At 41.2% G+C, this 14,311-nt stretch overlaps 1 protein-coding gene across 1 annotated transcript in view; it reads left to right on the top strand.

Moving 5' to 3' along the window:
* The window catches only part of LOC126321085 (limbic system-associated membrane protein-like), a 220,713-nt gene that overhangs the window by 194,914 nt on the left and 11,488 nt on the right, over positions 1 to 14,311 (top strand). The window contains exon 9 of the mRNA XM_049994146.1: positions 10,728 to 10,920. Coding sequence (XP_049850103.1) covers positions 10,728 to 10,920 — 193 coding nt within the window. The remainder of the gene's footprint in view (positions 1 to 10,727; positions 10,921 to 14,311) is intronic.

The following is a 14,311-nucleotide window of genomic DNA, read 5'->3' as shown; positions in this document are numbered from 1 at the left end:
TAGAGCTATTACTACTCTCTGTTGAATATATGCACAATTATGAGTTGGCCAAATTACTTCTGTTTTGGTGTAATGAATCTGCAACAAAGAACTGTCTTGTTGTGCTCACAATCCTAAGACATTAATTTATTTCCTGCATATCTGGAACTACACTCCTGGAAATGGAAAAAAGAACACATTGACACCGGTGTGTCAGACCCACCATACTTGCTCCGGACACTGCGAGAGGGCTGTACAAGCAATGATCACACGCACGGCACAGCGGACACACCAGGAAGCACGGTGTTGGCCGTCGAATGGCACTAGCTGCGCAGCATTTGTGCACCGCCGCTGTCAGTGTCAGCCAGTTTGCCGTGGCATACGGAGCTCCATCGCAGTCTTTAACACTGGTAGCATGCCGCGACAGCGTGGACGTGAACCGTATGTGCAAGTGACGGACTTTGAGCGAGGGCGTATAGTGGGCATGCGGGAGGCCGGGAGGACGTACCGCCGAATTGCTCAACACGTGGGGCGTGAGGTCTCCACAGTACATCGATGTTGTCGCCAGTGGTCGGTGGAAGGTGCACGTGCCCGTCGACCTGGGACCGGACCGCAGCGACGCACGGATGCACGCCAAGACCGTAGGATCCTACGCAGTGCCGTAGGGGACCGCACCGCCACTTCCCAGCAAATTAGGGACACTGTTGCTCCTGGGGTATCGGCGAGGACCATTCGCAACCGTCTCCATGAAGCTGGGCTACGGTCCCGCACACCGTTAGGCCATCTTCCGCTCACGCCCCAACACCGTGCAGCCCGCCTCCAGTGGTGTCGCGACAGGCGTGAATGGAGGGACGAATGGAGACGTGTCGTCTTCAGCGATGAGAGTCGCTTCTGCCTTGGTGCCAATGATGGTCGTATGCGTGTTTGGCGCCGTGCAGGTGAGAGCCACAATCAGGACTGCATACGACCGAGGCACACAGGGCCAACACCCGGCATCATGGTGTGGGGAGCGATCTCCTACACTGGCCGTACACCTCAGGTGATCGTCGAGGGGACACTGAATAGTGCACGGTACATCCAAACCGTCATCGAACCCATCGTTCTACCATTCCTAGACCGGCAAGGGAACTTGCTGTTCCAACAGGACAATGCACGTCCGCATGTATCCCGTGCCACCCAACGTGCTCTCGAAGGTGTAAGTCAACTACCCTGGCCAGCAAGACCTCCGGATCTGTCCCCCATTGAGCATGTTTGGGACTGGATGAAGCGTCGTCTCACGCGGTCTGCGCGTCCAGCACGAACGCTGGTCCAACTGAGGCGCCAGGTGGCAATGGCATGGCAAGCCGTTCCACAGGACTACATCCAGCGTCTCTACGATCGTCTCCATGGGAGAATAGCAGCATGTATTGCTGCGAACGGTGGATATACACTGTACTAGTGCCGACATTGTGCATGCTCTGTTGCCTGTGTCTATGTGCCTGTGGTTCTGTCAGTGTGATCATGTGATGTATCTGACCCCAGGAATGTGTCAATAAAGTTTCCCCTTCCTGGGACAATGAATTCACGGTGTTCTTATTTCAATTTCCAGGAGTGTATTTCTGATATTAGTTAGAGGAAAATCAAAGATTTTTGTCTTTATAGTAGGGACAGAAGAAGAATTAACAAATTAAAGGGACAATATTTTGTGTGAATTTACAGCTTTAAGTTGATGTTATATCTGTTTTATAGCACTCAGGATAGTTCTCGATTTCTTGTACATTCAGAAGAGTGAACACATCAGCAACATTACTATGTTACATGGATTTGGTATGGCTTCACCTTTATCCAAGGTGTGAACCTAATCACACATGTATTGAAAAGGCAACAGGAGGTCCTGCTATGTCATATTACACTTACCGAACTATTTCTGACATTAGAAATTTTTGTCTTTATGTATGGGAACAGAAATAGAACTAACAAATTAAAGGGACAATATTTTGTGAAAATTTACAGCTTTAAGTTGATGATACAGGGGATAGGCAAAACAATGTGAACAGTGGTAGTAATTGGATGGTTGTGTCTGATGGTCAACAACACAGGTAAGGCATGTGTTGTGCTGGATTGTGCATGTTGTCCTCAATGGTGAGTGTTCATCGGAGGTGAGGGTATCATCTGGAGTGCCCCAGGGAAGTGTGGTAGGTCTGCTGTTGTTTTATATCTACATAAATTATCTTTTGGATATGGTGGATAGCAATGTGTGGCTTATTGCTGATGCTGTGGTGTATGGGAAGGTGTCGTTGAGTGACTGTAGGGGGATACAAGATGACTTTGACAGGATTTGTGATTGGTGTAAAGAATGTCAGCTAACTCTAAATATAGATAAATGTAAATTAATGCAGATGAATAGGAAAAAGAATCCAATAATGTTTGAATACTCCATTAGTAGTGTAGCACTTGACACAGTCACATCGATTAAATATTTGGGCGTAACATTGCAGAGCAATATGAGTGGGACAAGCATGTAATGGCAGTTGTGGGGAAGGTGGGTAGTTGTCTTTGGTTCATTGGTAGAATTTTGGGAAGATGTGGTCCATCTGTAAAGGAGACCGCTTATAAAACACTAATACAACCTATTCTTGAGTACTGCTCGAGCTTTTGGGATCCCTATCACGTCCGATTGGCAGAGAACATGGGAGCAACTCAGAGGCGGGCTGCTAGATTTGTTACTCATAGGTTTGATCATCACGGGAGTGTTATAGAAATGCTTCAGGAACTCGGGTGGGAGTCTCTAGAGGAAAGGAGGCATTCTTTTCGTAAATCGCTACTGAGGAAATTTAGAGAACCAGCATTTGAGGCTGACTGCAGTACAATTTTACTGCTGCAAACTTACATTTCACGGAAAGCCCACAAAGATAAGATAAGGGAAATTAGGGCTCTTGCAGAGGCATATGGGCAGTCATTTTTCCCTCATTCACTTTGGGAGTGGAACAGGGAGAGAAGATGCTAGTTGTGGTACGAGGTACCCTCTGCCACGCACCGTATGGTGGATTGCGGAGTATGTATGTAGATGTAGATGTAAATGTTCAGCATGAACTAGGCAGCAGTGCAGGTTGTTTGCGAGTAGTGCACACTTCGTCTTTGCGTTCAGAGGCTGAGGTCGATGTGTAATGAAAGACCTAACAGAGTTACAAAGAGGGCAGATTGTGTGGGCCCGATTAGCTGGAGTGTCAGTAACCAAGACAGCCAACTTATTGAATGTTTCAAGGGCAACTGTTTGAACTGTCATGACAGCTTGCACAAAACATGGAAAGACAGCATCGTGTAAACCTAGTAGTGGGTGGATATCAAAACTGACAGAGATTATCATACACTAACATGAATTGTGTCAAAACAACACAAAACTTCTGTGGCTAAAGTGACTGAAGAGTTCAATAGCCACCTTCAAGACCTGTATCTATTAACACTGTCCATTGAGAACTCCATAAAGCAAATATTTATGGGCAAAATCTATACCAAAACCATTACTAACAACAACAAATACAACTAAGCATAAAACCTCATGTCAGGAGCTCAAATCCTGGACGGCTAATCAGTGGAACGCATCATATGGTGCGACGAGTCAACGTTTTCATTATTTCCAACATTGTGCCAGATTTGCACCTGGAGAATGCCAAAAGAAGCCTACAATCCTGATTGCTTGATTCCAATGGTTAAGCATGAAGGTGGAAGTCTGATGGTGTGGGCAGCCATATCATGGTATTCTGCTGGTCCCATTATTACTCTCAAAGGCCATGTTACAGCCAAAGATTTTGTGAATAATTTAGGTGATCAAATGTACTCTGTGATTCAAATGTTATCCACCAAAATGATGCCATATTTCAGGACTTCACACAGCCAGTACAGCACAATCATGGTATGAGGAGCATGCAACTGAACTGCAGTGCTCTATTTCTTGTACATTTGTAAGAGTTAACACATGACTTCATTTGAACAGTACTACATTTACATCTACATTTATACTCCGCAAGTCACCCAACGGTGTGTGGCGGAGGGCACTTTACGTGCCACTGTCATGACCTCTCTTTCCTGTTCCAGTCTCGTATGGTTCGCGGGAAGAACGACTGTCTGAAAGGCTCCGTGCGCGCTCTAATCTCTCTAATTTTACATTCGTGATCTCCTCGGGAGGTATAAGAGAGTCATGTTACATGGGGTTGGCATGGCTTCACCTTTATCCAATGTGTGAACCTAATCACACACGTATTAAAAAGACGAAAGGAGGTCCTGCAATGTTGTCTTCATCCTTTCATAGATCCAAATTCAATTGAGATGTGACCATTGCGCTCTTTTACTACTTGTGTATTAAAAAGACAAAAGGAGGTCCTGCAATGTTGTCTTCATCCTTTCTTAGATCCAAATTCTATTGAGATATGACAATTGTGCTCTTTTACTACTTGTGTGTTATTAGAAAGACTTTGAAATATTGCAGTTACGTATGTGATGCCGGCCGGGGTGGCCGAGCGGCTCTAGGCGCTTCAGTTTGGAACCGCGCAACTGCTATGGTCACAGGTTTGAATCCTGCCTCGGGCATGGATGTGTGTGATGTCCTTAGGTTAGTTAGGTTTAAGTAGTTTTATGTTCTAGGGAACTGATGACCTTAGAAGTTAAGTCCCATAGTGCTCAGAGCCATTTGAACGCATATGACATTTTCAGCTTTTTTCCATTACTGTCTATAGTTAGTGGAACATTATTAAAGGATTTTTTGAAGGTCAACAAAAACCACATTACTCTCCACATCAAACTTGTAATGTACCATCTACAGTTCTTTATTTACAACATCATATCCAGTGGTGGTGACCTGAGAACTGGAAGTATACAATCACAAGAGAACATTAACAGAAGAAAAGTAGTCCAGGTCGAGTCTGATCACATGCAATGTTTATCATACAACAATATATAACTGTCCTAACCTGTAACCAGAATCTGCACCAAGCATGGCTGAAGCATAACTGAGCAGGGTGTGGTGGTGGCATACCACTGGTACCACTCGTCCAATGGTGGCCGCTGCCAGAGAGTAAAGCAGGCACCCTTGTTTTGCAATCATGGTGGTAGCGTATGTGGGCACACAAGGACATCCCTTCCCTCTTCTGTGGAGCCAGAACCACAGTCACCGGTGAACGAATGCAGAAGCCCATCAATGCAGAGCTGCTGGCAACTGGCTGCCACGGCTGAGGAACTGTGGGATGCACCCATATGACCTGGCAGCAGTGGCAGTGGCTTCATTCGCAGCAGTTGTATGGCAGCTGGTGGTTGATGGTGTTTGTCTCCATCAACTCACTAGTGACCAAAGAGGTGTCGCTGTCATGGGGCTGGTGTGTCAGCTGACTCCAGTTTGGCAGGGAATATGGCTGGAAGTGGCCTGGTCATTGGTGAGCTCGGCACAGTGTAGAGCAGGCATGTGGTGGTGGTGCAAAATCTGTGCCATCAACAGTGATGGTTAAAGGTAGAGATGACTTGGAATAGGCTGCCCGGTGCTGCTGCAGGGCAGAATTCAGGCAGCTGCTGTTGTATATCAGCAGAGAGTCTGTATCTGCTGACAGCTACATCTCAACATCACTGTCACCCAACAACATATCAAATGGAGGCACATCCAGGGTGTTAGGCCCCTGGCATGGTATGATGCTTGCAGGAGAGCTCCCCCAAGAGTGGTTACTGAGGGTGCGGATGTGGTTGTTTGTGGCCCCACTGAGGACACAGCTGGTTCGATGGCAAGAGAGGGTCATCCTGTTGCATCCATCCACTGACCACTTGTCACTTGCACTGTTGCCGGCACCCATCCAGGCTGCTGACCAAAGGTGCGCGATTAGATGGGATTGCCTGGGTTGTAACGTGAAAGATGCAAATGCACCTCAAGCTGCTGTGCAGGACAGAGTAGGTGAAGCAGTGTCCAGGGCTGACGGACAATCAGGATCTTGGGTGATCTGTGATCATTGAGAGGGTTGGTCCTTTAGGTGCTGAGAAACAGAGGCAACACTGAGTCTGCATAAAAATCTGCCCAGCCCGTTTTTAACTGTCTTAAATGTGCGCACCATTCGCTCCATCTTCCCATTTGACTGCAAGGGAAATTGGAATGGAAGAGAGGTGGATAATGACGTTGTGAGTGCAGAATCTATAAAACAAAGATGATCGTCCAGGATAGCCTGTTGATTGCAAAAATCTAGGTGAGAACTAACACTGTGGTTTCTATCATGGTGGAGTGTGTACATATAGGTAATTGTACTGCACATCAATTACTATCAACCACATGGAATTACAAAAGGGCCCACTAAGTGATGCGTGTGGTAGTGTTGCATGCTGCTCAGCACACTGTCGCACTCACAAATGACTTTCTCAATTTTTGAATTAATACCAGGCCAGTAGACAAAGTGCCATGCATGGACCTCCATGCAGAACATGTTCCAGTGGCCATGGTGTAGCAGACCAAGTATGTGAACTCACAGTATTGTAGGGACGACAGTGCTTGGGTCATCCAAATCTGTGTTGAGGTGGATTGTGTCACTGATCACTGCCAGCCAATGATGGAGGAGGAAACAATTGCAGAGTGAATGAGACTCCTTTGGAGGCAAATCACACACACACTGAACCACCTGACAGAACCGTGAATGCGTCAAGAACGAAATTAATTTCTGACATCACGCTACTGATGAGAAAAAACATGATCACCCTTGTGAAAAGTTGACCTTGAACTGGGCATGAACAGGAATGGGGTACTTGCCATTACTGACCAAATGGCAGTCTTTTGAGAAAAAAGCAGGACAACCCAAGCGATGATAGATTTCAAGGTTCATGAGAGACAAAGTGGTCCCATTGTCAGTCTGGAAACAGAATGGCTGTTGTTTAATGTGCAGCATAATACAGATCTTCTAGCGAATTCCAGGCTCCTGACTGTGCACTGGTGTAACACTTTGGACTTTGGTAAACTCTACGTCCCTCTACGTCCACGACCAATGACTCACTGTGCAAACAGCTATGGCAAGCAGCTGTCACATGACAATGTTTATAACAAGCCAAACACTGCGTGCTGGTGCGAGTAAGCAATGACAAGTGTGGGCATGGAAACATCAGAACATGATGGGAATCTACATGAAAATGGAGCACCATCTGACAGCAAACAGTGCAAACTAAATGAGCATTATGAGTGCATCAGTGAACTGCACCTTTGCTGTGGAAATGCACATCATGTCCATGATATCCTCAAACGTTTTTGTCACAGCCTATGACATCTCAAATACCTAAGTGATAGCTAGAACCTCCTATACTGTAGGACCTTCTAAATGCAAGACCTCACAACATACCTTCATGTCTGGAGCAGAATAGACAGTTATGTCACATGTCAGAGTCATCATAGGGCTGTTTACAATGGTCACAAATCAATTTGCACTTCCTACTTAAACTGAAAAGTTCAGGCACCAGTGCCTGATAGAACTGTCCTTCTTTCTTTTGTCGCTGGTGGAACTCCATATGGGAAGCAACATTGTCAGTTTGCTCAAGATAATAAGCACAGAACAACTCAGATACTTCAGAAAAGAGCCAGTTTCTGAAGCAAATGAAGTGTTTTGGGCTAAACCCAAGACATGAAGGAAGACTTATGCAAAGAGTGGTTCTCTACCTGAAATACTGTGATATGTTGCTGCAGACAGTGCTTGTTTGAGTCCCAACCTTACTTTGCTTCCTGGAACGGTGGAAAAGCTGAGTGAGTACTTGAGCCTGTAGAGGACAGATGTAGAGAGCCCATGCCTATTTCAAATCCGTACCAACTGATGAAACAAATCTAGCTGCTGTTGTATTTACTCAAACTGCTGTTGCTGCTGTGTAAGCAGCTGCTGCTGCTGTTGTTGTAATAACTGAATCAATGCTGAATCGATTGTACTCATGAAACGTATGTGGAAATGAACAACCTTGTTGTCAAAAACTGTATCTACAGTTCTTTATTTACAACAACAACAACAAACAAAATATACAATGAGGTTAGCACGAGAAGTACACATGCACAGCATAACATTAACTGAAGATTATTAATTTAGGTCAAGTCTGATGACACGTAATGCTCATCGTACAATAACACATAACTGTCAGTTAGTGAGCAGAACCTTCACCAAATACAGCGGAAGCATGAGAAAGGGATGCCACGGTGGCATCATGCCACTGGTGCTACTCATACAGTGGTGGTGATGCCAATGAGTGAAGCAGCTGCCCTCATTCAGTTTTTCACCATCAGCACTGATATACAAACTATGCATTCACAGTTGCAATGTACATGGCCACAATGCAATACTTATCTCATTACAAACACTGTGTCTAAACATGAACTTCCTAATTTAAATGACATTTGTTCTTAGACAATTAAAGCTGTGGCAGTGAGATTATTTTGATTGTAAAGCAAGGTCATTAACAGACACAGTACATATCTTCGAGTTTCTTAACTTATGTTCAGAGCCCTTTGAACATTCTCGCAACATGTGCTTTGTATTTATATATTAACTGAGCATTAAATAAATCTTTTTTGTTCATTTGGATCATTATATGCATGTCCTTTATTGTGGATTAACATTCCCACCGGTGGTGACTTTGTCAAGAAGATGAACGCCAAGCAGATGATTAAGTAAGAGGTAACAATATCAGAAACAACAGGCAATGTCCTACTGGGACAATCCAATAGTGATTTGGACAGTGCAGTTAGTGATCTCAACTTGCAACTGGTTTCTAACCATGGAGTATTTAATGGACTACTTTCTACAAACATGTTAACCATTTGCTAATATTGCTTCAACTGTGCCACACTGGAAAGTAGAGTTGCCACCAAATCTGCCACAGCAGATAGATCTGTGGTTTACAATGTTGCAACTTTCTTTCACTGCTTACCGGTTGTTCTGTGGTCATACATAGTTTGTACTTTCTAACAGTACTTTGGATGCCCTACATTAATTCTGGTACCAGACATTCTTCATTATACATCACAACAATGTAAATACCAACATCTTAAAGATAGTGTAAGTATCCAGACCAATGTATTAAGCAAATTCTGTACAGTGGAGTGATCACTCTCTGCAATGTTCCTTCTTTCAGACATGCATGCCTGGTATTGTACTGTCTGCTGACACTGGCCAAGTGTCTTTCATGTAAAATATCATGTCTGTACAGGATAATACATAATGGATGTATGAGTACAGGGTGCAGACAAATGGCTGATGACATATGAAAGTTTGGGTTCGGCCATTAGTCATGCTCAGATAGCCTAATGATGAGGCAACCACTCATGATAAGAGGGACATCCAGGTTCAAGTCCCAGTCTGGCACAAATTTTCATTGTCATCTTTACATTATGCTGCGCTCTTCATATTCACAATTACAAGCATGCATGCATGTCAGAAGGAGTATTTCATTGTAATTCAGAATAACACAGGCATTGCAATAGTATAAATAACATAAGGCTTTCAAATTTGTTGGGCATCTCTAACTATACAACATCAAGTGAATTGTGCAAAATCAGGTCCTTCTATTGAATGGCTTCTCAGTTAGAAGTATATTACAGTGTTTAAAAAGTGTAAAAAATTAAATTCATAATTTGAAATGTTATTTTTTGTGGTACATGACTAAAAGAGCTCTGTTTTGCAAACAAGTATTTTGTCAATAAAGTAAACTAAACAAATAATTATAAAGTTTAAAACTACTCCAGATATGAGGGAAATGCATTCTTGAACCTGTGTAAAAGAGCATAAAAATAGTTGCTTTAGAGTGTCAACTTCTATTCTTGTAAGTTTACTATGGTAGGAGCAAAAAATATTGAATGTTGTAAAATTTTTGCTGCTTGAAGGTGTATCTGCCTCCTTAACAGTTCTCCAGAAAAAATAAAGTAACTAAATGGTACAAAAACTTGCTATACTGAAATGAGTCCATACAACAGCAACAGCAATCACATAGCCAGTAATTAACATATACAACTAGTGATGCAAGCTCTGTATAGTTTTTGTGTCACCAGCTAGCTGTCATCTGGATAACATATGATCATCCTCTTGAATAATCATAAGAAGGTGGTTTGAATAGAATCATGTAGTGGTGATCCTGGTGGGCTTGATGTAGTTTTGCCTGACTGACTAGGATTCAACAATACAACACAGTTTACAGAAACCCTATACCTCTCAGATAATATGAATATTATGACTATTATTTACTTCACTGAGAACTTTTAAATATGAGTTAGTACTCTTTGGAAGGAACGAAGTTTTGTGTTATAAAATTACTTTTGCTCAGTTTTTAAGTATACGGTATTTACATAAAACCTGTGAGAGAAATTGAAGAGATGTGTCTTTTTTTTAATATATAGATTTTGATGCCAGGTAACATGTATCTCCTATCATAAATAAAAATATATACATGTTAACAGTAACAAACATACGGTTGTTAAGCTGCACCAAAACATGTTTAATACTGTCAGATTCAATTATACTTTTTTACATTAAACACAGACATTTTTTTAAATGTCTGGCACAGAAATATGGCCACTTTTACATAAATGGTTATCTGTTTAGTTTCATGTTACTTTGGAACGGATGTTTGAATCAACAAACAGTTGCTCTTTGTTTAAATCAAACAGTTTAGTACATACATATGGATCTTATATATTTTCTTCACTTTTTGCTTTGCAATTGCACATTGTTTTAAGAGTGACCAATATCAGTGACATTTATATCTTTGTCAATTTTATCTTGCAGCCAAAATCCAAGGGACAACAATGGACAAAGCTTGTGATTCCTGCTGACAGAGGAGGACCTTTACACAGCAAATCCTACACACTGACTGGACTGCAGTTGGGTACAGTTTATGAGGCAATGCTGCTCTCTCGTAACCAGTTTGGATGGAGCAGTCCCTCTGAACTGCTCAGGTTTGGAACAGAAGGTGCATCAGGTATTGTATCTTCTCCATTACCTTGTACTCCCTTTGCAGTGAGAGACCTTAATACAGAGTGTATACACTCTGGAACTACTGGGAAATCCAGAAAAACTGGGGAATTTTTTTTATCCTGGAGAAAACTGGGAAAAACCTGGGAATTTTTCATTGTTTTAGTCTTACGTTAAATGTTTGTTATTTTGACTAGTAAGAACTGATAGTCCAACAAAGAATTTCACTGAATCCTACTACTACAGAATAATACTGCAGCAATAAAATGTAAATGACAGAATAAAATCAAAATAAAACCTAAGTTGTGAAGGAAATACAACATTTACAACAAAAAACATGATGCACACACAAGTGCCTGCCTAAAGCAAAATGTATCAAAGGCTTTAGGACAACAACAGTAGAATACTTCATAAAAGCAAACTACTTCTGATGAGTGGTACGTCATAACTGTTTACATCAAGTCATTTTGAACAGTTGCCAGAAGGCTCACGCACATGTGCAGTTGAGCTACATATGAGGAGTACCTTCCACTTCTGGCTACTTGAAGTGTGGCTGCAGCAGCAGCAAGAAGCAGTCAAAGCTACCCAGAAATTTTTTTTCTAGTGCAGCTAAGCTGCCAGATTTGTGCATGTGTAGAGCAGTCTGGTTTGTAGTGGTGAGGGGGATAGTCACTCATGTTTACATTTAGTGATTTTGTTGCTTTCTCTTCATTTACAGTTCACACATCAAATGAATACAAAGGAGGTTTCTGTGGCTGGGAGCTATCAAGTGAATTAAAATACATTCACATAATTACAGAAGGTTAAAATATGTTATTAGTTTCAGTTTTCTGATTTTATTTTATTTCCACATTTTTGGCAGTCAAGCATTAAACACCTTGTACAACAATGAAGTTATATTTCTTAGTTTGCTAAATGACTGTTGGCTTTTGTTAATATTTTCCGCAGATGCAGTCAATTTATAAGAAACAAAATGTTTCATTACACACTATTGGCTAATTTCAACTGTTCACTGAATATAAGTGCACATTTTTATCTTCTGGCATGTATGGCTTTATGCCATAATAAAGAACCCAACATAAGACAATACAGTACTGACATTCCAAGAAAATTTTCATACCAAAAATCGCACTGAAAAGCTAGTGTCAGGTTGGGGCTTACTTAATTGTAAATCTGGACATATGAATGTGTCCTTCAAGCTAAATTATGCATTTTAGTATGGTTTACGAAATTCCTATGATCTTAAAGTATCCTCTGATGTCCTATTTCTTTTATGGCATCATGTAAGAGCTCTTAAGCTACGTTTGTGTGAACATACTGCCATCCTACATTATCGTAGCTGCCCACGTGCTGTAACGCTCATTTTCTGGTGCTCTCTGGCAGCTGCTAAATGAGCACATATTGAAGAGGTTGTGGTAAAATATAGCGAATAGTTATTTGAAAAGCGTTATTTTCAAAGGAAATTTCCTTTTACACAAGATGATTTATGTTACATGTGAGAATGTGCATGAATTTCTTAAACCACAGAGCGTTTGACTCTCATTTAAAACTTAACACTTTGAGTGCCAACCACTTTGAATAATTTCGAGTCCAGATGACCAGACATTAATATGATTGTTTAAAATTTTACTAGCACATTTGTGTGAGTATCTTAAAGTGTAACACATGCTAAAAAGATCAATATTATATGTGAAAGCTTAGCTTTTCTTGTGCCTTATTCATCTTCAAGATCAATATTGTTTGCAAAAGCTTAGCTTTTCTTGTAGCTACACTACATACATTAATTTAAACAATAAACTTTTCCTATTTGTGTGTTCAGTGATATTGTTATTGGCTGACTACATCACGTGCCCTATGCTCTGAATATCTGCTGTCGTTGGCTGATGAGATCACGTGGCATGTACTCTGCAAGCACTGTACAGATTGCCGTTGAGAGTAGGTGGTGTACCAGAAATATATTTCCCCTCTTCCTGTTCCACTCACAGGTAGTGAGTATGAAAAAAGATTGTTGGTACCCCCAACACATGTCAATATACATCTTATTTCACCTTTGCAATAATTATTTGAGATTTATAATTTTGAGGAAGTAATATGTTTCTTGATTCATAATAGAATATGGGCTCTCAGAATTTTTAAAGTAAAACTGGCAGTGATACACAGTGCTTTTTGCATGCTGTCTCCCATCACACCATCACAAAAAGCAATAATACATACCATATATGTTCTGAGACACCAAAGAATTTAAAATGTCATACCTGTTGCTGCCCACAGATAGCCTTTGCTTTTATCATTCATCTATTGGAACATATACATGTATCATATGAGAATCCTACTGAAGCTAATGCAAAAGTGGTCATAGATCCTTTATCAATTGATGCAGAATGTCTAGATTGCACATGTAACTACAGTAATTCTTCTTCAACACAAAATCAAACCCTCTTAATGTCTCAATTAAAAGGAGTGTTTGTAAAATCATTGACCCATATTCTGAATCCTCTTTATGTAAATTTAAATGTGGAATGTTTCATCCATTTTCTCACAAATACTCTCACCTAATTAGTTAAACAAATAATCATCCACAAGCTTATCCCCCACTGGGTCAAGCAGTTAGAAATAGTAGTATTATGGATATGTGGCAATGGACTAACTCAATTAACTATCAGCTAGTTCGTTACCAAAGATGAGTGCAACCATGCATTATGATGGTGAATTGGGACTGCCTTTAGATTTTGTGTGGCCTGATCCTTCAGATAGTTCAGAAGCTATCGTAATGTACCACTTCATGTTCATTGGATGGATGTTCCAATAAAAAAATAATAAATCACATTTGTCAGCCAAAGAAAGACAATCAATATGACTTTATGCAATTGATGGCTCTTAAATTTCTTAAAACTAGGAAATGAGATTTGAAGATATTCTGTGATCTTACATTTTATTTCAAGAACATGAAGAGTCATCAGTTTTTCATCCCATGTCACCAATAAGTTTTACTTATTTATTTTTTTGAACATTTCAAGCATATCAGAGCACACTTGAATGCTTCTTGCTCTTGAATTGGGTGGCATCTTCAGAAGTACACCCTTTGCACATATTTTATATCACAAGCTCTCCTCCTTCTTCTGTGTAAGATTGCAAACAAGTTTGTGGACCGTAATTTGTCAATCTGTACAAATAAATTTGTCAGTCAAATGATTCATGTCAATGATCACAGTTTCTGACCTTCAGTTGTGTTGTATGTCTTTAATGCTGATTTTAACTTCAATAATCTTTGTCTGCCTCCATAGCCGAGTGGTCAGTGCTGCAGAATGCCATATGAGGGTCCCGGGTTTGATTTCTGGCAGGGTCAGAGATTTTCTCTGGTCAAGGACTGGTTAGTTGTGATGTCTTCATCATTTCAT

Source organism: Schistocerca gregaria, chromosome 2 (genome assembly GCF_023897955.1).
Source record: "Schistocerca gregaria isolate iqSchGreg1 chromosome 2, iqSchGreg1.2, whole genome shotgun sequence".
NCBI lineage: Eukaryota > Metazoa > Arthropoda > Insecta > Orthoptera > Acrididae > Schistocerca > Schistocerca gregaria.
The sequence above is the reverse complement of the archived record's forward strand: the minus strand, read 5'-3'. Positions and strand labels throughout refer to the sequence as shown.